The sequence below is a fragment of the Trichosurus vulpecula genome, chromosome 2 (genome assembly GCF_011100635.1).
Source record: "Trichosurus vulpecula isolate mTriVul1 chromosome 2, mTriVul1.pri, whole genome shotgun sequence".
Lineage (NCBI taxonomy): Eukaryota > Metazoa > Chordata > Mammalia > Diprotodontia > Phalangeridae > Trichosurus > Trichosurus vulpecula.
Window position 1 is genome coordinate 126,977,949 of NC_050574.1, and position 23,163 is coordinate 127,001,111.

Genomic DNA, 23,163 nt, shown 5'->3' on the forward strand with positions numbered 1-23,163 from the left:
TGAGGCAAAGAGTTCAGTGGCAGCTCTTAAATGTGAGGCTGGATTTTGAACTCAGATCTTGACTCCAGGCCTGGCACGCTATCCACTGTGCCACCCAGCCACCCACAATGACTATAGTGCCCACTATCACAAAGGCGGTTCTCCTTCTCCTGGGGCTGAACTTGTCTATGATTTTCAAGTTGGCCTCCTTCTCCAATTCTGCCTCACCCTCCCTCCCTGCTCCTCTACCTTATATTCTGCTTCCCACTAGATCCAGCCCTGGAGGGGTAAGCAAAAGAAGCCCAGTTTGTGCATCTGGTCATTCCTTTAATTGAATGCAGTCATTCATAGAAAACAGAGATTCCACCATGATGTGGAAATAGACATAAAAGGTATTTAAAAAAAAAAAAAAGACCTCCATGACTCCCCGGGAAAGTTGTAAGAACAAAGTTGGGAATCCAGGAAAAAAAAAAAAAGTTCCTACACCCTGAGGCCTAGCCCCTTTCCCCATCTCATCCCTCTTCTCCTACCATGGCACCTAGATCAGGGAGGGCAGGTGGGAGACAGCCAAGGGCCAGCAGGAGGTACTGACCCAGAGCTGGAGTGTGAGCTACATAGACTCACTGTAAACTCCAAGATATATATATATGTGTGTGTGTGTGTGTGTGTGTGTGTGTGTGTGTGTGTGTGTGTCACTGCCCTTAGACATAGGCACTGTAGGAGGCTGGAATGAGTTATGTTCTTTGTAACCCTCCTATCCCCTACCCCTGGTCTTGGGGGCAAGCAATGGCACTGAGGAAACCCCCCGAGGGTTTGGCAGGCACAAGGGCACCAGGGGACAGAAAGTAAAGAGAGGAGGGAAGAGGCAGCCTGTCCTCCACCAACCTCATCATGGGGAAGGATAGAGCTTTTCTTAAGCTATTCAGTTCCAAGTGCCATAGGGCTACACAAAGGTAACCCATAACCTAAGCTCTCTCATCTTCATTAAAAAAGAAAAAAATCCCCCAGAAAATCCCAACCCACATCAGCAACCAACCCCCATGGAGTTAGTCAGCAGACAATTGCCATAAGGCCCAGACCCCTTTCTGGTTTTAGCATCAGACACCTGGCTTCTCAGTTCTCCCCTCCACCCCCTTCAAACCAGGGAAACCCAGCTCTGGATAGCAGCTTAGAAGACCCTTACTCGGATTCAACATACACATTAAAAGAGCTGGGGCTGGACGGAAAATCGAGCTCTGGCCCTTATCCAGAACTGCAAGAGAAAGGAGGATTTAGGGCTCCAATACAGAGGGCTCCCCACAGGAGAAGGGGAGGAACCCTGGAAGAGACAGGCTCTTTGAGGGGCCCAAACACTGAGGAGAAAGCAGCGAGTTTGGCCAAAGTTCAAATGGTGGGAGGCCACAGGCCCCTAGGTGGCCCAGCCCCTCTTTTCCCCAGGCAAAAGGCAGAGTCCAGCTACATAGAGAACATGACTGTCCCTCCCATGAATGTCCCAATGCCATCCTAGGGAGCTAGGCAGAAAAACTGTCCTCTCACTTTGAGGCACTGGGCAGAAGGCCCTAAACAACCCTGCCCTACGCCTAGCTATGCTCCTTCAAGGGCCACGGGAGAGGGGGTTGCGGCATCCACTAGAAGACATAGATCTTGTCCCGTTGTACCGTGTCTAAGTCATCATCTAGAGTCAGCAGCACCTGAAGAAGGAGAGAAAGAGGCTAGAGCCTTCGCTCACACATGAGGGCAGGGGTAGGGGGCACTCTAGAGAGTACTTGGAGGAAGAAAGGAGAATTCCATAGCAGACCCAGGTCCGGTAAGTGACAAAACGGAGATTCAAAACCGTTGTCTTTAGACTCTAAGGACAGCTCTTTGCACCAACTCTCCTCCACTTTGTGCCCAGCCTGTGGAATGGGGTAAGCAATGCCATACTTACCAAGAAGGACCCAAACATAGCAATGGAGGAGAGGAAGTGCCAGATGTCATGGTCATCAAAGAAATTGAGCAGGATACAGTCACGATTGTGCTCCCTTGACTCAGCGGGAGTTTTCTGGGGAATAAGGATAGAGATGGGGAGGGTTAGCTGTCACCACATGCCCACAACTCCTTAGGTAAGGATTATCTCCCACTTCAGTCAACATTCTTCCAGTTACCCAGGCTGGAAACCTCAGAACCACAGACCCCTTCTTCCCTCTCATTTTCCATAGCCTATCATGCTACAGGTTTCACAGATTCTTCTTCCCACCCCGAACAAAGTTCCTTTGTGTGTATATATATTTTCTATTTACTTATCTGGGTACATGCTGTTTTCCCCCCAGGAGAATGCATGTCCGTTGGCTTCTGTCATCTTTATCTGTGTATATATTTAGTGCCCCTTAGTTCAGTCTGTGGTTTCCTTGGTATGGGGAACTCCATTGATCAATGAAGATCAACAGCTGGTTCTGTTCTGCACTTCAGAGTTAAGAGTTGCCTGGAGCACTGAGATATTGTAACCTGCCCAAAGTGGCAAAGCCAGTGTGTAGGTAGGATATGAAGGCCAGCTCTCTGTCCACTCTGCCATGATATAGTTTGCCCAACATACAGCTAGATCAAAGATTCAGAGCTGAAAGGATCTTTAGGGGTCATCAATCTGGCCTCTTCATTTTACTTACAGATGAAGATACTAAGGTCCAAAGAGATTAAGTGATTTGCCCAGTGTCATACAGTATCTGAGGCAGGATTTGAACCCAAGTCCTCCTGACTCCAAGTCCAGTACTCCTTCCATTATACCATGATGACCCTTATCAATCAATCAATGAACCAACTCATATTTACTAAATTCCTACTATGTACCAGGCACTGTGCTAGGTACCTAGAGTGGACAGAATGAAACAATCCCTCCTCACAGTAACTTCACATTCTAACGGGAGAGACAAGTACATGTAAAAATATATACGGCATAAAATTGAGAAATACACACACATAGCCACTAAATACAAGACAGCTTGGGAGGGAAGCCACTAACATTTAGGGAGAATCAGGAAAGGCTCCACGAAGAAGACGTGCCTGAAATTCATCTTAAAGGAAGAGAGGCAGAGAAGGAAGGGATTCCAGGAATGGAGAGACCATCAATAGAAAGGAACAGAGATGGAAGGTGGAGTGTCTTGAGTGAGGAACAGAGAGGCCAGTGTGCCTGGACTGCAGAGTATAGGAAGGGGAGTAATGCCCACTGGACACTGGAAAGATTGGTGGAGGCCAAGTTTTGTAGAGCTTTAAAACCTAAACAGAAGAGTGTACATTTTATCTGAGAGGTAATAAATAGGAAGCCACTGAAACTGGCTGAGTAGAGGAGTCACAGGGTTAGACTGGTGCTTAAAAAAATTACTTTGGCAACAGCTTGGAGGATGGACTGGAATGGTGAAAGACTTGAAGGAGACCGACCAATAAGGGGACTGTTGAAATGATTTAGACAAGGGGCGATGAAGGCCTAAACTAATGGGAGGATTTGGGGGAAAGATAATGAGTTCAGATTTAGACACACTGAGTTTAAGATGTCTCTGGGACATCCAGGATTGTGAATGTCCAACAAGCAATTGATGATAAAAGACTGACGCTCAAAGGGCAGATGAGGGTTAGATATCTAGATCTGGGAGCCATCAACACCAGGACAGAACGTTAGGCACTCTGTCACCTACTGTTAGGGTACATGGCATGGATAATAAGCCAGCAAAGGCAACGGAGTTGTGGTCAGGCTGGTGACATGAAAATCAGGAGACAGTCGTGTCCTGAAAACCCAGAGATAAGAAGGGGAAGGGGCTGGTTCACAGTGTGGAGTGCAGCACAGAGCTGAAGAGGGATTAAGGACTGAGAAAAGACCATCGGATTAAGCACAGAAGGTATCACTGGTAACTTACAGCAGACTGATTAAGTTCAGAAGCCAGGCAGAGATGTGAGCGAGAGCACAGGAAGGGGAGGCAGGAAGTGGGGACAGCTTATTCAAGAAGTCTGGATGACAAAGGGAGGGGAGATGCAGGGCAATAGCTTGAGGGGATGGGAGTAGGATCTAGTAAAGGTTTTCTTTAAGGGATGGGGGAGACCTGGACATGTTTGAAGGCAGTAGTTGACAAGAAGAGGTGGAAGATTTGAGTGAGATAGGGAGATGATTAAGGATGCAACTGGTAGAGAAGGCAGGAGGGGATGGGACCAGGAAACCAGCACACTGTATAGCCTGATAAATGCTTGGGTTACACTGAACCTCTTTTCAATGCCTCTTTTCCATTCCAAATAAGGTAAAAAAGGTAAACTAAGCATAGCTCCTGCCCTTAGGGAGCCTAGGATGGTAGATAAGAAATGCATATAAATATCATATAAGATAGAATAAAAGCACTCACTCGACCTCCTAGGCTTGAGATAACATTTCCCTTCCTCTTTGAATATACAATTTTCCCCAAAACCTTTAGAAATAAGCACATTCCACTACTTTTCTGAAGGCTTCCTTTAACATTCTAGCCCAAAAAAGTTTCTCCCTCCTCTGCGTAACTGGTTCTTAAGGGTCCATTCCTGACATTTGCCCTTAACATACACTACCTTTAATTATTATTAATATTATATATCTTTTCCTAGTTGAGTCCCATTTTCTCTAGTTACCCTGAGGGTAGGGACCATGCCTTATCCCTCACATTCATTCAGGCACTCACTCAACAAGCTTACTATATATTAAGCATCTACTATACAAGAGGCATTATGCTAAGTGCTAGGCACAAAGACTTCTTGGTCCCTGTCCCCAAGAACTTACATTCTAATTAGGAGAAAAAAATAAGGATTCAACAATATGTACACACAAAATATATACAAAGTATTGGGGGTGGGGATGGGACTGCCAGCAGACAGATCAGGAAAGGCCCTGGGGAGGAGTCGGAACTCGAAGGAAGGCAGCGATCCTCTGTGGTAACAGCGAGGTGGACAGCATTCCAGGCACAAGGAAGAGTCTTGGGCAAAGGTTTCAGAATGTATACAGGGAACAGCAAATGGGCCAGAGTTTGGCTGGAGTAGAATGGCATTAGACACATAGTAAACACTCAGTGACACTGAGAATTATAAAACTGTGGACTTTTAGAGCTGGAAGAGATCCTTGGGTTTAGCTTACCCAGACCCTTCATTTTACAGAGTCCTGGACTCGGGAGAACCTGAGTTCAAATCTTTCCTCAGACCTTTACTAGCTGTGTGACCCTGGACAAATCACTTAACCACTCAGCCTCAGTTTCCTCACCTGTAAAATGAAAACAACAAGGACCAAAGGAGATAATCTACATGATGCACTTTGCAGATATTGAATTGCTATAAATGCTGCTTATTATTACTGCTCACTATTATAGACACGTATTCTAGAGCTATGAACACATTGATATAGATATGGATGAGAAAAGACCAAGAGGTCTTGCTTAGGGTTATGAAGCTAGTCGGTCAAAGACACAGTGAGCACTGGAGCCTAGGTCTTGTCACCCGCTTCCCCACTCCCATCCCTTGCTTGGCCAGGCATTCACTCACTCACCTGCCAGGTACTGAGTCCCTGGAAGAAGAAGAAAAGGGCAAAGCCCCAGACCACCGAGGTACAGATGATGCAGAGGAGGGGGATGAGTTTGATCCTCTCCCCACTCCGGAGCTGAAGCGAGAAGCCATGGGAAGGGAGTTAGGAGCAGCGCCCACCTGGGCACTTGGAGTCTGGGGGGGCCCTGAACAGCACGCCTTTTTAGCCCCCTTTTCCAGAGTCTCTGTTCTTAGCACTCCTTCCTCTGAGCTTTTATTTAATGGTGAGTCTCTCCACATGTGGCAAAACCTGACCTGTTTCTGTCCTTTTATTTTACAATTCAGTTCAACATCTTACCTCCTCCAGAAAAAAAGCCTTTCTGGCTTCTGGGCTCAACACACATTCAACTCCCTCTGTCTTGTGTACCCATGCTACATGTCAATGGTATCCCCCATTTCCCACACTGGCCCCCATCAGATGACAGTGAGGTCCCCAAAGTTAGGGGCCACAGCTAAGCAGAACCCTTCCACATCATCGGTGCTTAATTAAGATCCTCCAACCCTCTTCTCCCCACCTCCCACCTCTAGGCATTTAATGAGATGGAAGTTCCTCTGGGTAAGCCAGACTCCTGCCCACGGCCAGGCCCTGTGGGCTTCAAAGGGAACTAAACTCACAGTCCTGGACTCACTGATCTCCTCCTCCTCTGAACTCCTACACCAATAACTGTTTGTACCACTTCGGCACTTAGCATACATTGTCTTAACCTTAGGTATTCCATAAACGTTAAGCCATGGTCCATGAGACTAGAAGTCCTTATAGGTCAGGGATCTTTTCTTAGCTTTCTGCTCTATCTTCTCACTGAACTGTTGCAATTATGGGCACAGAGGAATAAAAATGACACTAGGAAGGACTGGCATACAAGTGGCACCAACGTCTCCCCTTCTCTCCCGCCCCTGCTGCATTCCCCCAGCGACCAGCCCAGGGCCTGCAATCCTGGCCCACTTTTATGTCAAAGCATTGAGGGACGCACAGAAGTTAAGAGGGAGGAAACTCCTCACTCCCTCATCCCTCCCACCCCCCACTTACCTTCATGATGATATAGAAAGCGAAGTAAAGAAGAAGGTTGCAGATGCCAATGGCCAGCAAGTAGGAAGCAAAATCATTGGGACGCATGATGAGCCCGTAGGCAGCACTGCGGGGAGGGAAGAGGCTAAGAAGGCAGAGATCCATGGCCAGCCCCTGCCCCCATCACACACACATCCATGCACTCAAACGTCAGTCTCAGCACTCTCCTTAGAACTTGGGGCTGAGGCAGGGCCGCTGCTCCAAGCCCACAACTGATACCCTCAGAACGAGGGGCAGCCAGGGGGACCTCAGAACATCTGGTACCCATCCACTAACAGGCGGGGGAAGGAGCTTCTTTACTTTACCCTTCTCCCCTCAAACCCAAGGGCAGAGGAAACACAGTATCCAGGATGGAGCAAGGGACCTTTCATTACTCCCCTAATGAGTTGGAGGAACAGGGAGGGTCTTGGGCTAAGTGTCCCCCCTCCCCCAGCCCATCTGACTGCCACCTGCCCATGCCCTCCAGCTGCATATCTGGACTCACAGTGACCAGTTGATGATGTTGCCCATAACCAGTAGCACCATTCGGTCCTAGAGAGAAGTAAACCCCAGGGACAATGAGACAGAGATAGGTTTTAGGTGGTTCAGTAGATAAAGAGGCAGCCTGAGTTTGAATCCTGCCTCAGGCACTAGTCCTGTGACTCTGAACAAGTCATTTAACCTCTCTCAACCTCAATTTCTTCCTCAGTAAAGTGGGGGTAAGAACAGTCACCTGACAAGAGTGACCATAGGGATCAAAAAGATAAAATACATACGTAAAAGCGCTTTGCAAACCTTAAAGCAGTATACTTGACTCAAAAGTCCTGGTGCAGTTTAAAGCTGTTTAAAATAAGCTTTACTAAAGCTTAAAATGGCACCAAGACTTTTGGAACACCTGTACAAATGTTAGGTACAGTCATTGAACAGTCATAATAACGACGACAACAACGTGGATGGCTAGAGAGAGGTGAAAACAGAAACAGGGAACAGAGGTCTACCCAATGCTTACGGGTGCCCCCGATCCCTTACGCCCCCAGAAAGGGAGCAGATGTAACAAGGGCTCAGGAGAGGAAAGGGAAGTAGAGCCTGGGCACGTACCACATACAGTGGTCCACTGCACTGCCGGATGCAGTCTGTGTAGACCACATGAAGGATCCGGCGGAAGATCCCAGAATCTGCAAGAAGGGACAAAATTACACGGAAGGCCATGTTTGAGGCCGCAGAGAGGCATCCTTCCTCATACTAAAAGCCTATAACCTAAGTTCACAGCCAATGTTAAGACCCTCTGTGGTTCCTGAGCAGTGGGGACAGGGAGGGACAATAACAATTCACATTTATATAGTGCTTTGAGAGACAGCGTAGTATGGTGGATCTTAGTGTCAGGAGGATCTGGTTTCAAGTCCTGCCTTTGGTACACACAGGCCATGTAACCCTGGATGGACAAGTCACTTAAACCTCTCAATAGCCCACATGACTCTCTAAGGCTGTAAGCTGCAAAAAACAGTTGCTGATCTGTTCTGACAGAGTTTCCTTACAAGGAATTCCCTACTATATGTGTAATATTAATATAATATGTATAAAACAGAAAAGGTGTTCAATCCCAAATACCCAAAGACAAAGACAGAGAAGGATCTTTCTCCGTCTCCCTGTCTCCTTCTGTCTCATCCACCCTTCTCCCCACACACCAGTCTTGTCTTTCACACTCTCTGCCCCCATGGACAATGTCTTACTTTACTATCATCACAATTCTCACCCCAGGCAATTTCCTTACCCAGCTTCCAACGACCCATATAGTAGAGCTGAGTACTGAGCAGGAGCGTAGCAATGATGTGGATGACTGAGAAAACAATCCAGAACGCCGTGTTCCCTTTGCCAAATACCTGTTTGGGGCAGGAGGGGAGGAGGCGGGCAACAGAATGTATATATATATGAGACAGAGATGAAAGCAGGAAAAGGAGAGAAACAGAAAGAAAGAGAAGGGAGGGAGACAGAGAGAAAGAAGGAAGAGAGAGAAAAAGACAGAGAGACAATGGAGGGAGTGACAGAGAGAGAAGAGTATATGAGCAAAGGATAGAGGGGAAATCTACATTCCAGATTCCTCAGGGTACCTGCCACCATGGGGCTAAAGGTCCAGCCAGGAGGGCATAATCATGTCTGAGCTGCCCCAAGAGATGAGACCTAGGAATGTTCTTACCTCCAGGGCTGAGGGAGAAACAGGGGAAGGAATCTGGTCTCTAGGGACAGGAGGCAGAAAAGACAGTGGTATTCAAAGGCAGGAAGGAGAGGGAGGGAGGCCAATTTGGGGGTGGGGGGAGATGCTCACCACCCCCAGCACAGAAAAGAAGATGACAACAGCAAGGCAGGCGTAGGCGCTGTAGGCGCTGGCGTTGATGTCAGGGTGCCGCTTCTGATACAGCTTCAGCATGCAGAGCCCCGCGATCATGTACATGAATGATGTGTCTGCAGGAAGAGCAAGCTTTAGACCTCCAAACTGGGGTGGGCGGGGAGGGGGTCTGTCCAAGCCTACCACACTTAGGCTGAGGTCTCCTTGCTCCCTCTCTGCCACCACTTAGCAGCGATTGGGTAGGTAGGACTTTGTTGGGGGGCTCTACACACTCCTAAGGTTGCCTTCCAGGAACTGTCTCCTCTGGGGTGCCATTCAGAGTAGCAGCTGTCTCTACCACCTAGTACCTGTGTTACCTTTAGCAAATCACTTTACCTTGTCTGGGCCTCAGTTTCCTCATCTGTAAAATGAAGGCATTTGACTAGGTGATCTCCAAGATCCCTTATAGCTCTAAATCCTAAGATCCTATGAGAAGAGAGAAGAGTCCCTCGCCAGGTCTGGCGGCCTGTTCTCTGTGCCGCAGGAGGATATCTACGCTCGTTTCCCTAAAAGGCTGAATCCTGGGGGCTCCCACCTAACAGATGGGGAGTTTGGTTAAAACAAAAGCAAGACCAAGAAAGACACAGATACATATGCAGGTCCTCTGGAAGTGAAAAGGAGGATTTACCAAACTGAAAATTTGTATAGTTGGGGCAAACATGGTAGCAGGCACTGAGCAGTCCCTCCATCATCAAGGCTGTCCCCATAGCGTAGAAAAGCCCAAAGTGCTTTGGGATTCCACATTCCTAGTCCAAAGAAAGAGTCCAGGGTTGGAGTGTGAACAGAAAGGAGAAACAACACGCATTTATTAATCGCCTACTATGTGTGGAGAGTGCTGCGCTAGGCAATGAGAGGGTTAAATGGTCCCTGCCCTCAGAGAGCTTACAGTCTGAGAGAGACGTCAGACACAAACGCACGTGAGACAATATGGCAGCATTGTACTATAAGGGCCTTAGAGGGTCTGAAGTCAAGGGGCTGAGAAGGATGAGGGAAGGCCGCACGGACAGGAAGAATGACTGATTTAAAGGTAAAGACAGTGGCCTGGAAAAGAGGACGGGGGAAGAGGAGCTACCAAGGCTGATGGCGGTCGGGGGCTGAGCCAGGGAGGCATCACTGAGCACGTAAACAGCCAACAGTCACGGAGGAGTGCTATCTCTCACTAAGGGTGAGGGGTGAGATCCCTAGGGTGACACCGGGTAAGGAGCCAGAGAGAGGGGAGAGGGAGGGGCTGGTTCTCACCAGGGCATAAAGGTCATTTCGCATGAGGGCTCGGTTGTAATTGATTTCTCGTTGAAGGATGATGAGGAGGAAAAGCAGCCCCAGCAGGATGTAACCCAGGTTACTGAGAATATTGTTGAAGGCGCTGGGGCGGAAGTCAATGAGTGTGACACAGAGGAGCTGCCTCAGCCTCCCTTGTCCCGCCCCACCCTCCAGCTACTCCCTCCTCTGTCTGCCTCCCCCAATATCCCCCCTACCTGAGGTTGCCCAGGGGATGAGCGCAGAGGAAGTTGTAGTAGCAGATGTCCTGATTTCCTGTGACATTCACCACCTGCAGCCATCCCAGAGAGCAAGAAAAACAGGGAGGGATTGAGGATTGAAATTTAACTCAGAGTCTAGGCGAGGAGGTAGCCCAGCCCCATCCCTCCCTGACTCCAGCTGAGGTCAAGAGACACCCTAGCCCCCAACACACCAATACCCTGTCAACCCTAGACGTACACAGCTGTCGTTGGTTCCTTATTTGTAAACAACATGACTACCAGGGAGTGTGTGTTTTCTCTCTCTCTCTGTGAGTATAGCTGAAAACCTGTGGGTTCTTTCTGTGAGCATGGTGTGATGCTCACAGAATCACTAGTATGATTAGTGAGACCTCTACAAGTGGGTGGATGAAATGAGATAAGATTTGTAAAGTGTGTAGTACATAGTTGGCGCTTAATAAATGCTTATTCCCTCCCCCTGCTCTCCCCACTTCTAGAACTTGTGTCAAAAGGAAACCAGGCAAGCATCTGTCAAAAGGATTCCCATCTCTGGGGCATAGCTGAGGAAGTCAAGAGGCCTAGGGTTTGGGGAGCAAGCAGACTCTGCCCCTCTTACCGTCTGGTAGGTGATCACCAACTGCACCACTGGGAGGGCATAGAAAACAGCAATGGTGGCAATGTTCCTGTATGTAAGGATGGATGCTCAATGAATGAAGAAGACTAGAAGAGAACCATCCCCACCCCCAACACAAGTCCTTGCCCCTTCTCCATGCCCCTCCCAGAAAACAAACAGGCATACATTCCACTCACCAGAAGTAAATCTGGTACTTCTTCCGTAGAACCCGTTTGTCCTTCCGGGCCAGGTCTGCTACACACAGGTATTGCTGAGGAGGAACAAGAAAAGATGACAGAGGGAAGAGCTGGAGGTCAGCTGCACCCAGGATCTTTGGGGAAGCTCTTGAGGGTGGTAAAGGGTAAGGACAAAGCTGGGACCTTTAAACGGCTTTGCCTGCCCTGCTCTTACCCACCTTTATGGATGGACCACTGCCCAAGAAAAAAAACTTAAGTGTGTGTGGCCATCAAAGAGTTAACTGCAATCAGTATCAGGGTTAACACTTGCCCAATACTTCCTTCCCCAAAGGAGCCCCTCCAGCATCAAACTGGAGGCCTGACGGAGACAGCATATAGGAGCTCTTAGGCTCTACCCTCTATGGGGAGTTGCTGGAGGATCCCTATGCAGGAGCCTCCCTCTAAGGACTCTAAGGATCTGTGGGACCTGGGGCCAGAAATGTCCAATGAGAGCAGCTTCAGACCTTGGTGCGGATGACGTTTTTGTCGGATTCGATGTCAGTAAGCGTATCATAGTCGTCCTCCTCCACCGAGCTCAGGGAATCCAGCCGAGGTCGGCTGCCCACTGGGTCTAGGAGGGGAAGAAAGGTAAGAGAGCGCTAAGGTGTGTGGCAGGACCCCTGAAATCTGGCCCCTGCCCACCTGGGGCAATTGTAGAAATTACAAAGTGGTAGAAGGGGTGAATTGGAGGATTTAGGACAGGGAGACTGAGGTAAGCTCAGTGTACAGGGAAACCTGTGTGTCCTATTTCCCTTGTGGTACATGAGGGATACATGAGAGTGAGGGGGGAGAGACAAGGTCAGGCAGATTACTGCCCATGCCCTGATCTCATAGCATCTCTGACTTCCCCTGGAGAGCTAGGACAGGCCAAACCAGGGACCCTGAGCTGATCTCAGGTTTAAGACAATGGGATGATTTCCGAGAGGCATCATGCAGATTAGAGGCCCAACCGGCTCTGTGTGTTTTGAGAGGGTAGGGCTGTGGCACTGGGGGAGTTAAAGATCCAGTGTCCCCTGAGCTGACAGATAAGAAAGGCTACTGGGGGAGGACACCCCCACCCCCAACTTAAAAAAAAAACTACTCTAAATGTTTACTGACTGACTGTCCCTCAAGGCCGTCTCATGAGGCCACAGACCCAGCTAAGTAAGGGCCCCACAGCAGGCAAGAGATTCTCTTCATTGCCTAGTTGGGATCCTCTTTAGCCCAGCCCCAACTCCCTCTGCTGGCCAGAGAATGAGGATGATGTGAAGCAAGGCAGCATTGACCCAACATTGCAAATTCAGCCCAGAAACCCCTGATGGGACTGTCCTGGGAAGTGACAGAGGGAGGGTAACAAAGACCTGAGTATCGGCCCACCCACTCACTCTGCCACTATCAAGGAAAAATGCCAACCTCTCTCAAAAGACACAGAGGATCAGTTATCATAAGTATTACATGATAACATATGCGAACAGGGCATCCCCTGGGTATCTTCCCAGCCCCAAAGATAGGGCGATCCCAAGCCAGGCCAAGGCTCCAGCCAGACTCAGTGCCCACCACAGGCAGGAGTTGATTGGCAAAGCAAGCACTCTCCCCCACATCTACCCATGGCTATGCACAGCTGCCGCATCTGGCCAGAGGGGAGACGTCGCTTGAACTGGTCGTGTCCTTCAAAGGAAAGGGAGAGTTACAGGGAAGGGTCCAGGAAAGAGGTGGAGACCAGACCAAGGAGGATGGGGAAGGTGGAGAGGGAGATATGGAGAATTACAGGCCATGCCCTAATGCCACTGCTTGGAGGAGAGGGGGAAGAGTAAGGGACCTCCTTGAATAGACACACACTTCACCTCTGGCCTAGCCAATACCAGCCCTGGCACCAGTTCTGCCCCCATCCCCACCTGGCACACTCACCTGAATAACTGTAGGAGACATCCACAGAGCCAGTGCTGTCTACTGCTCCATCTGCAGAACTTGAGCCATTCTCTGTGGAGACCAAGAGGCTAATGAGAGGAGAGGGTATGGGGTCTAGCAGTGGAGAGGAATCTTCAAGAAAGTCCCAGAGATGGGGCAGCTTGGGCATGGGAATGACATTTTTTTCCTCAGAGGTTTCTAGGCTGGAGAGATGATGGAGATTTTTTTAAATGGCAGCTGGCAGCTTTTGTCTACCCCTTTGGGGAGATAAAGGATGATCACCATGGCCCCAGTGGTTCTTAACCTTTTCTGTGTCCTGGTGAAGCCCACAGACCCCTTCTCAAATGTTTTTGAATGCATGGAATAAAATACATAGGATTACAAAAGGAGAAAATTATACTGAAATACAGTTTTCAAAATATTTTTTAAAAAAAGAAAAATTCACCAACCCCAGGTTAAGAACCTTTGCCCCAAGAGAAGCCAGCCTAGAATGGCCAAAGACAGCCAGGTTGAGGGGTGGGGAGGGGGGGTGGTCAGAGGAGCCTTTGGGAAGCACCTACCGAAAGAGCCATAACTGTAACCTTCATAAGGGGAGGTGCCAGGGAAGGATTCAGCCAAGATTCGAGGGTGACCTGAAAAGGAGAAAATCAAGCCTGTTCATCACCTTAAGCAGTCAGAGGCCCAGACCTGGATACGACAGGGACAGAAGGGGCCAGGGACAGGCAGAATAAGCCTAGAGACAGAGGCTTGGAGCTTCAGGGAAAAAAAATAATCACACAGTCAGCCAGTCAAAAACTCCTGTGTTCCTGCTGGTCCCACCTATTCCCCTCATCAAATACCCTATTATCCTAAAAGGGGTTACCAGTTTTTATCTTCCCCTAGAGAAGGTCAGAGGTCCTGGCAACAGAAGAATGGACAGCACCAAGACTCCCCAGACTCCACCTAGTCATAATTCATTCATTCCAACACTTAATGAGTGCATACAATGTGCAAAGCCTGATGCTTCCCTCCCCCACTCTCTGATCCTGATTCCTTGGAAGCCCAAGGCCCTAACCCCACCCAGCACTTGTAGCTTACCAAGCAAAGAGGCTGAAGAGAAGGTCACAAACAGGAGAGAAGATTGTTGGGCATAGGGGGAGAGAGAAAGAGAGAAAGGTTACGAACTTGTGAAACTGTGGGCCTGGAGGCCTGGGACAGACTGAAAGACAGACGACCAGCAGGATACAAAAAAGACTAAATCAAGTAGTAGTTAGGTTTTTCAAGGGGGAGACAGGAAGTAGAAGAGAACATAACCTCCTATCCTTGGGTCTAAATCTATGAAAAATGGTGTCAGTTCCCTTTGGCCAGAAGACTGGCTTCTCAGGCCCAGACCTGTTGGCCTAGAGAATCAGTCACCTCTCCACCTAGCCCACCCAAAACACTGCCTCAAGAGGTACCGCTTTCTGAGCAGGGACGGTCCATGGCCACCAACAGGGTCTTCTTCCTTTGCCTGTAGAAAAAGATCATGGAGGCTACACAGTGGAGTCCAGGTTCAAGATCCCTCCTACCCTATATTGCTGACCCTCTTTCTACCCTCCTCAAATCAGGTGCTGTTGTCTAGGACCCTTTCCTTCACCTAAACCTGGGCTTCTCTAGGCTGAAGGCACGGGTCTTAGGAGAGATGACCAGAAGAGAAACCAAAGCTCCTATTCTCTCTTTGTTGGGGGGGTTGTGGACTATGGGCCATCTGTTCTCTTATTCATCACAGCTCAGCTTGTCTTAGGGGAGTTTGGGGGATGGGGGGTGGCTGCCATCCCCCAGGGTGGGAAGGAACACAGTGGGATCAGCAGGGCAGGGGGAAGTGAAAGGGAACAGGGTGAAATCTCCCTGACCAAGCCCAACTGCCTGCTAGACTGCCATCGAAAGGCTGAGCAGTGACTGGCCCAATCAGCCCCCAGCTCACCTCCAATTCTCCCAACAGGCCAGTAGAACGGTCAGCAAATAGAAGGACAGGAAAATGCCCAAGCAGAAGAGCATGCCCCCAACATAGGCCTCGGCTGGGAAGAAAAAAATGGGAGGGGGTAGCAGCGGGACGTGATAGATTAGCACAAGGCTACTGGAAAGGACTGTGGTGGAGGGTTATAGCCAAGCATTTTAAGTGGATACACATGCAAGGGAATGGTTACAGTTTCCTTTCTCTCCCTGTATTCTCAAAGGCTAGAAGTTCCAAGCAGGCATAGGAGATGGTATCCTGCTTCCCTGCCCACCCCTGCTTAATGTCCATACAGGAGGTATCCATCCCCAAGCCTATCCCCAAAGCCCCAGAGACAATTAGTGATAAAACAGCCCAGGCTAAGCCTGGCCCTACCCACTGAACCACCCAGCCACCCAGACTCACACGTGATTGCTGGAGACACCACAACGGTCAGAGTTTTCTGGTGATGCCCTTGATCAACCGGTTCATCTGGACGTAAAAGTCAAATCAGTGCGGTAGTGGGAGCCTGGAGCTTGGCCTGAGGCTTAAGGGGACCAGGCAGGAGAGAGGCTGATACCCCCACCGTTCTGTATCCTCCCTTCCCCTATACAACCCAAGGTTTTCAGGTAAAAATCCAAGTTCCTTTGCTTCCCAGGCACCTGTTAAACCCCAGACCATCCCAGCTCCTCCTCCCTACCAAGTCCAGTCCAGAGCACAGAATGTACCTTCCCCATAGGGATAGTAAGGCAAGGAGCCCCCACAGGCCTGGTCCTCGGTCTTCACCACCACCACCACATAGAAGCTGTTGCTGGGAAAGTCTTTCCGCTATAGACATCCCGGACACAAAGAAATGACCTTCATCAGGTACCTGGTACCATTCATTCATAGCCCTAGAGCCCTTCCCTCCCCACCCAGTCACCTGCTACCTCACACCATAATGGATGGGAAAAAAGACAGCCAGGGAAAGCTGAGGGGAGAGGGGAAGAGAGGTTGATTTCTCTTGTTTTTACAGAAAAAGACGGGAACTATTGTAGGGTCTTCACATCCACACGAAAGAAACCCAGGGAAGGGCTGGGCCAAACAAAAAGAGCCAGCAGATGGGTCAGTACTCAACCGGTATGTATGTGTATGAATACAAAGGAAGAGTGGGGGAGAGAAGGCAAAGTCACGGTAATGGTAGGAATAACAATTAGGGAAAGTTGCCTAGAAAACCCATCTGGTCATAGCCCTTCAACGTCCAGGTGGTCCACCCTACCTGCACAGTGATGGCTGCCTTCTTAGTCATTGTCTGGTACATGCCAATGAAAGCCACATTGTTGTCCAGATCATAGACGGGACACTATGAGACGGATGAGAGGGAGAGGGACGGTGGTGGTGATGTTAAAGAATAAAGATAATTAAGGGGCTGAGCCTTATAACCCTTATTTCTGGATGTCATTTGCCATTGGCAGAAAAGTAGATGGTCTGGGCCCACTTACCAGAATGTCTTGGATGGAAATGACTGAGCAGGGAAAAGCCTTGTTGGAAGTCACTTTGACAATCACTGAATCTACTCCTTCTGGGAACTCATATTTGAAGTACTAAAGAGCAGAACAGGGCAGACAGACTTACCTCACGTGGGCTCTCCCAGTAGCCCCCTGCCCCCAATCCTCCCTAAAATAGCATTAACTATATGAGCTCTATGGGTGTCAGATTCCAAGTGAAAACTCTAAGAGGATAAAGAAAAGCAACCCTACAACCAATGACCACCACTCTACCTCCACCCTATCCCCCAGACCCAGAGCTCCTCAGGGGTCCACTCTACTGCAGGTCAACAGGTTCCCCTTCCAGAGAGCAGGCCGCTACAAGAAGCAGAACAGCCAACAGACTTCTTGCTTTTTCTAAACTGACCCCTTTGCACCCAGTACTTCCCAACTCACCCCAAACCAGAAGATTTGTGGGGACCCTAAAGGCAGAGCCTCTGTATACTCAGTACTCCCAACAACAATGCTAAAGTGTTTCATAAGTAAAGAAGATTAACTGAATGAGTTTACCTGAGGCTGAGCTGCAGTGGTGTTAAAGCTGAATTGTTCACCAGTCCTGTGGGGCAGAAAGAAGAGGTCCCCCCAACAACCACCACCAGTCAACTCCTGGGTCCCCCAGAAAGGTTTCCCCTTCCTCTCCCAGCAATGCCACCCCACCGTCTCAAACCTGAGCACAAAGTTGTCCATACGGCTGACCCGCAGCCGATAAGAGGTGTTGAGCAATGACAGAGTGGACACATCCACGTAGAAGAACTGGACCTCAGCCTCACTCTTGGTGGGTGGCTGGCAGAGGGTGCGAGCTACATCTTGGTACCGGTACTTACGCTGGTAGCTGTGGCCCAAGGGTGAGGGGGAATTAGTGCATAGCTGTTTTTTTTCTCCCCCAACCAAATCCATGAGGACACCTAGCTTGCCCCCTCTTGAGGGGAAGTCTGGCCCAGATGAACTGGGTTTTGGGGAAGACATAGGTCGGTAGGGAAACTTGGACAATCCTCTTCCCCAGATCTGGTTACCCCTAACCCTTAGTCTGCCCCACCCAACTCCAGGCTTGGGGCCCACAAATGCTCTCTTTCTTCTAGGTGTACTAGTGCCTGAGTTCGGGGCAAGAAGGTGCTTTGGCCATCACAGGGAGCTCCTCCCGTGGTAGGAGGGAGTAGAAAACTCCCCTAAGTGAGAGATTTGGACACTCGCCTAGTAGCCTCTGCAAGAGCATGGGCATTTTCCTAGGTGAGGTAGGGAATGAGAGACATTAGGACCTCTCCAAGCTTCTGTGGGGATGTCAGCTCCCCTTGCTGGGGGAGGGTCCCTTCCCCGACCTGATCAGCTCCCAAATCATACTCACAGCCCCCGAAGTATCAGTGGCACTTGGAAGGACACCACAGCTTCCTTCTGTCGAACCACAAACAGCACGGGTGCCTTGTTCTGCTTGTTTAAGACGTTCACAGACACCCGCACACCCTCAGTCTATGGAGACAGGTGTTCTTTAGTCAGACCAGCCCTCGGTTCTTGCCTACCTACTAAGTTCAGACCCCTTCTCATACAAACACGGCTATTCTTTTCCAATGCTAGGAGGCAGGGCAGGAAAGACCCCAGGAAAGTCTTGCAGGAGAAGGTTCTGCCAAGGCTGTCCTTTTCACTGATGCAGAGGCAGTTCTAGTATAGTGGAAACACCCTGGATTTGGAGTCAGAAGATCTGGGTGTGAATCCCAGTTCTGCCACTTTCTAACTGCATGAACTTGAACAAGTCACTTAATTTCTTTGTTCCTTGGTTTTCTCATCTGTAAAATGAGGATAGTGAAGCTTGTACTACCTATGTCACAGGCCTGTTGATTAGGATCAAAAATACTGTGTGCTGTGATCTGTAAAGTGCTATGCAAATGTCAGATATTATCCAGTAGTCCTAAGAGGGCAAGTCTGAGTGAGGCTGCAAGCTTCACGGAACAAGGCCCATCCTGTCTCTAGGGGATGAATAAGAATACTGTAGAACTCTTAGTGTACCAAGTAAGGGGGTGGGGGGAGGGCAGTTCTCCCAGGTTAAGAATCTTGGAACTCTTAACAGCCTCCTCCTCCCTACAAACCAAAGTACCAGAAAGGCAACTCTTGTTTAACAACTAGCCTGATGAATACTAGCACAGAGGATACCTAATTTCTGACCCCAACTCCACCTCTGACTCACTGATTTCAGACAAGCTAGTCTACCCCAGAAGTTAAGCCTCTGTTTATCCATCTGTAAAATGGAAAGACTCTCAGTAATATGGAGGATGCCAAAGAAAACTCATGGGCTCTATGAAGGAGAGAAAGAACAGGAGATAGCTGTCATTCTGTTAGTAGAACCCAAGCCCTGTAACAGAGAGAAGAGCACCTCCCTCCCCACCCCCACCCAATGAGAATCCCCATTTCCCAGGGAGGTAGAACCCAGAGCTGCCCTACCAGACCTGGAGTGAACTCATGGTTGAACAGAAATCAGACTACTAGTTTGAGTAGGGAAAAGCTACAAGAGTACAGAATTCAGGGAACAATTTTCTGGAGGCAAGTCCCAGCCAGCAGCAGAAACTAAGCTGTCTCTTTTTCTCACCAACAAACAAAAAGTTAATAGGCTCCATTCTCTATCTCAGCAGTTTTCAATCATTTTGGGCTTAGGGCTACTTTATACTCTTAAAAATTATTCAGGACTCCTTTCCCCATAGCTTTTATTTATGTAGGTTATAACTATGAATATTTACCATGTTAAAAAAATTAAATGATCCAAGCATTATTATGAAAAGTTTTGACCTTGCAAACCCTTCAGGGGTCCCCAAGACCACACTTTGAGAATCACAGTCCTATCTCATAGCTCTGACAGACTAAAGGTGAGGGAGGTAGCTCCACTGAGGAAGAGACTAGGCCAACATTTTAGAAAAGGAACTTCCTCCATTCTCAGGAGCTCCAGAAACCCCACCTCCTAAGCTCTGCCCCCAGGCCACAAGGTTCCGAGGTGGGTTCAAACAGTAGGTCATCATGCATTCAGATAATATTGATAAAGCTTCCACCTGGAGCCAGGCACTGTACAAAGACCTCTTCATGAATACCTGAGAATCAAGCAATAGAGTGGTCTAAGGATTTTGGGAAGAGGAAAGGTTTCCAGGATGGGCCAAACCTCAGCAAGTTCTGTTTCCACTCTCCCCTAGTTAAGCTAGTTCTTTCTCCCTACCTTACTCCTGAGTGAGTCCTCAACCCTACCCCACAAGGCTAGCTGGCTTTCTTCGGAGAGTTGTAGATCATCAGGGGTATGGAAAAGAGTGGGAAATTAAAAAAAAAAAAGACAGTAGCCTGGGCAGCCCCCAACATATGTCAGCCTGGAAGGACTAGGAAAGTAACTTACCTAATCTTAAATTATGAGTGACCTTTCAACTCAGGGTCTGACACGTCTACTTGGGTTGTTTGGAACAAAACAATATCAATCAGGGTACCCCCACATGCCTAGGGTCAGGCTGAGGGTCTCAACTATGAGTTTAAGGCCTGGGAGCAGCAAGGCCTGCTCAACCTCTCCAAGTGGGTGCCCCCTTGAAAGAAAGATGATAACAAATGGAGGAGAATGAAGCGACTTCTGAAACTCCTTACTTTATAGCTTCAGGGGAAAAAAAGCACACAAGGAAAACAATAAGTGGGGGAAGGGGGGGAAGGAGGAAAGGAGAAGGGATTAAGCAAGAAGAACCCTAAGGCCCTTAGTTCTTATGATCTGGAGTTGGGGGTATACAGCAGGGGTCCAAGAATAGGGACACGATGAGCAGGACTTTGGTGGGAGAAGATCGGGCAGTTGCATTACCTCCTAGATACTGGAGGGATGACCTCCCTAGTCCTCCATCCCCAAACCACCAACCCTAAATACACACGCACGCGGGCGCCCACACAGAGCACCCCAATTCCTCACCCTGTTTCGGGTCACAGTGTGGTTAAATGTGTAGATATTGACCAGCTCGCTGTTGACTTCATCATTGTAGATGCGTTCAAACTCGGCCTCCTTCTGGGACACGTTCTTGGGCCCCAGGACCCCCAGGTTGCCCTCGGCTGGAGCCACCAGGAGTACCAGGAAGGGCAAGCCCAGGCTGAACATGGCCCCGGCTGGGCGGAGGTGGCGGTGGAGGCGGCAGTGGCGACGGTGGCGGCAGCGGGAAGCGCAGCACCTCGAAGGGGCGATGAGCTTCTGGCTGCAGCTTCCAGCATCTCACCAGGACCAGAACTTTAACCCCGGCCTGAGATTAGGAAATGCCCCCTCCCTGAAGAAGCAGAGACGCTCCCAGGGGCCCCCGAGTGGGGACGGAAGGGGCAGGGGGGGAGTGAAGAACTCTGGGGAAGGGGCACCTGGGCTGGGTTTAGCACTTTGGGAGGGGCTTCGTCTGGTTCCCCGACCCCACTGCCCTCCCCAAACCAGGTGGAACGAGAGCAGACGGACTAGCCGGCTGGCACAGAGGAGCTGGGGCGGGGGAGGTAAGACGAGTGGAGCGACCGCAGCTAGGAGCGAGCCAGCAGACACTCGAGGAGGGGGTGGGGCCGGGAGCGAGGGGCGTAGAAAGGTAGAAGAGGGGTGGGCGGTTTCCGTGGGGGTGCGGCCCCTTTAAGGCCAGAAGGACGCGGCAGTCGCCAGCATTCAGAACTCCAGAAAGTAACCAGCTCGGCCCGGGCTGTAAACACCAGTGCGGCCGGCAGGCTGACGTCAGGGGAAACTGACACAGATTTAAAGGGACAGGTCCCTGGCATGGCCTTAAAGGGACCGCAGCCAACCAGTTTTGAGGATGTGAAAATCTGATACTTCCCCTCCCCCATTTCTACACTTTTTGCTGCTGCTCTGTCCAGCCTACTGACCATATCGATCATCACCTTTCCGTCCGAATTAGAATAGGCATATCATTTGAAGAAGACTCGCTAAGCATCTTGTTAATGAATTCTGTCCTATCCGAAATGTACACACTTTCTCCCTGGCTACTTTACAAATGGGAACAAATGAGTTTCAATATAATGACCTCTGCAGCAGGGAAGGAGAAAGGAGATTCAGAGTAAGAGGCAGAATTGGGGGGGGCAGGGGAGTTACAAAGTGCGCCATCACACAGCTGTGCTCCCTCCTCCTTAAGTAACAGGCTGCAAATTGGGAACAGCCTTTATTCTACAAACATTTGTTAAATTTGTACCACTGTGTGCTAAGGCTAAAATACCAAGATAAACAATACATGGTCCCTACTTCTGAGCTTGCAATTTAGCCCTTTACATCTCCCCTCGTGTTTTATTTCTTCAGGGGAAGCCACTTAACCATGGTGGGGTGGGGTGGGGTGGGGTGGGCCCGGTTGGAAAACCTGGTAAGGAACCACCCCCCTGAAACGCCCTGGTAAGGAGGCAGCTACCAGGGTCCCCTTTTTGTATGTTGTCAGTTTGGATGAATCTCTCTAAAATTTCCACATTTCAGAAGGGCCCCATTTCTTCTCCCAGTCTGATTCTTCCCACTCTTTCAGGGCAAAGATCTGAATACGTGTAAGGCACTTCCATCTTTATTTACACACGCACACTCACTCACTCACTCACTACATAGAGCCTAAATGCTGGGATTTGAATTTATGACTGAGTTATTGATAGAGACTGTTCCAAGTCTTCTAGGTAGGAAATAAACTGTAGTTTGTAGCCTCCAGAAAAATACTACTGATAAAGTATTATTAATAATAACATACAAACACATTACAGTGTGTTTCAAAGTACTTTTACAGCAAATTTGTGATGTAGGTAGTGCAAGTATTGTCCCCATATTACAGGTTCAGCGCCAGACTTAAACTCAGGTTTCTTAATTCCCAATTCAGCTCTTTCCTTGACTTCTCAGGTTTTACGGGAATGGAATTTTAGAACTGGTTATTGTCAGAATTTAGACCATGAAAATTTATAGCTAAGAAGGATCATGGAATTTATTAATAGTAATAGCTAGTACTTATATTAGAGCTTTAAGGTTTGCCAAGTGCTTCCTACGCAAACACACATGCTAATTTGATCCTCACAATGCTGTGAGGTAGGTACCATTATTCTTTACATTTCACAGTATGAGGAAATAGAGGCTGAGAGAAATTAATCCCAGAATCTCATTGCTAAGAAGTATCTCCAGAAAAGGATCATCTACTCCCAACCCCTATGAGGAACCTAAAAATGGTAAAATGACATTACCAAGGCCACACAGGTGGTACTAGAGCTGAAATTTGAACCCAGTTTTCTGAGTCTAAAACTAAGACCTCATTTCCAACTCCTAACTCCTCCTTCCCCCTCCATTTTACCTATGAGGAAACTGAAGCCCATAGAGTGACCTCCTGGAGGCAATACAGCTAGATGGTGGGAGAGATGGGGAGCTGGGTCTCCAGACTGAGCAGTTGTATTTTCTGATATACTACATTGCGTCTCCTGGCAGAATTAGGAAAAAAAGATCTACACACACACACACACACACACACACACACACACACACACACAGAGATTTTCACAAAATCACAAATCATCTTCTGCCA

General features: G+C 49.0%; 1 protein-coding gene across 5 annotated transcripts; it reads right to left on the reverse strand.

Moving 5' to 3' along the window:
• Positions 1 to 285: 285 nt before the first annotated feature.
• Positions 286 to 21,272, reverse strand: SIDT2 (SID1 transmembrane family member 2). 5 transcript variants are annotated; one of them, XM_036745049.1, is made up of 28 exons: positions 20,562 to 21,272; positions 17,994 to 18,115; positions 17,319 to 17,483; positions 17,162 to 17,207; positions 16,607 to 16,708; positions 16,384 to 16,467; positions 15,854 to 15,953; positions 15,552 to 15,617; positions 15,117 to 15,210; positions 14,611 to 14,663; positions 14,252 to 14,263; positions 13,735 to 13,806; positions 13,175 to 13,246; positions 12,872 to 12,934; positions 11,752 to 11,858; positions 11,249 to 11,322; positions 11,055 to 11,121; positions 10,439 to 10,512; positions 10,203 to 10,326; positions 9,592 to 9,709; positions 8,904 to 9,040; positions 8,352 to 8,460; positions 7,679 to 7,755; positions 7,086 to 7,132; positions 6,563 to 6,668; positions 5,501 to 5,611; positions 1,907 to 2,020; positions 286 to 1,670 (listed from the first exon to the last, which is right to left on the reverse strand). In XM_036745049.1, exons 1-28 carry the CDS (start codon positions 20,742 to 20,744, stop codon positions 1,608 to 1,610), a joined length of 2,562 nt encoding a protein of 853 aa, XP_036600944.1. In that variant the 5' UTR covers positions 20,745 to 21,272; the 3' UTR covers positions 286 to 1,607. The 5 variants fall into 5 exon arrangements, with proteins under 5 accessions (XP_036600944.1, XP_036600945.1, XP_036600946.1 ...); XM_036745050.1 differs by lacking the exon at positions 14,252 to 14,263 and having other exon boundaries at positions 20,562 to 21,271; XM_036745051.1 differs by lacking the exon at positions 12,872 to 12,934 and having other exon boundaries at positions 20,562 to 21,271.
• Positions 21,273 to 23,163: the final 1,891 nt, after the last annotated feature.

Excerpts from the sequence above, each read along its gene's own strand:
- SIDT2 (XM_036745049.1), bottom strand. The coding sequence starts at position 20,744 with ATGTTCAGCCTGGGCTTGCCCTTCCTGGTACTCCTGGTGGCTCCAGCC. Across the intron at positions 17,208-17,318 it reads ATGGACAACTTTGTGCTCAG|GACTGGTGAACAATTCAGCT; the intron begins GTTTGAGACGGT and ends TCTGCCCCACAG. Across the intron at positions 13,247-13,734 it reads TTACAGTTATGGCTCTTTCG|AGAATGGCTCAAGTTCTGCA; the intron begins GTAGGTGCTTCC and ends TGGTCTCCACAG.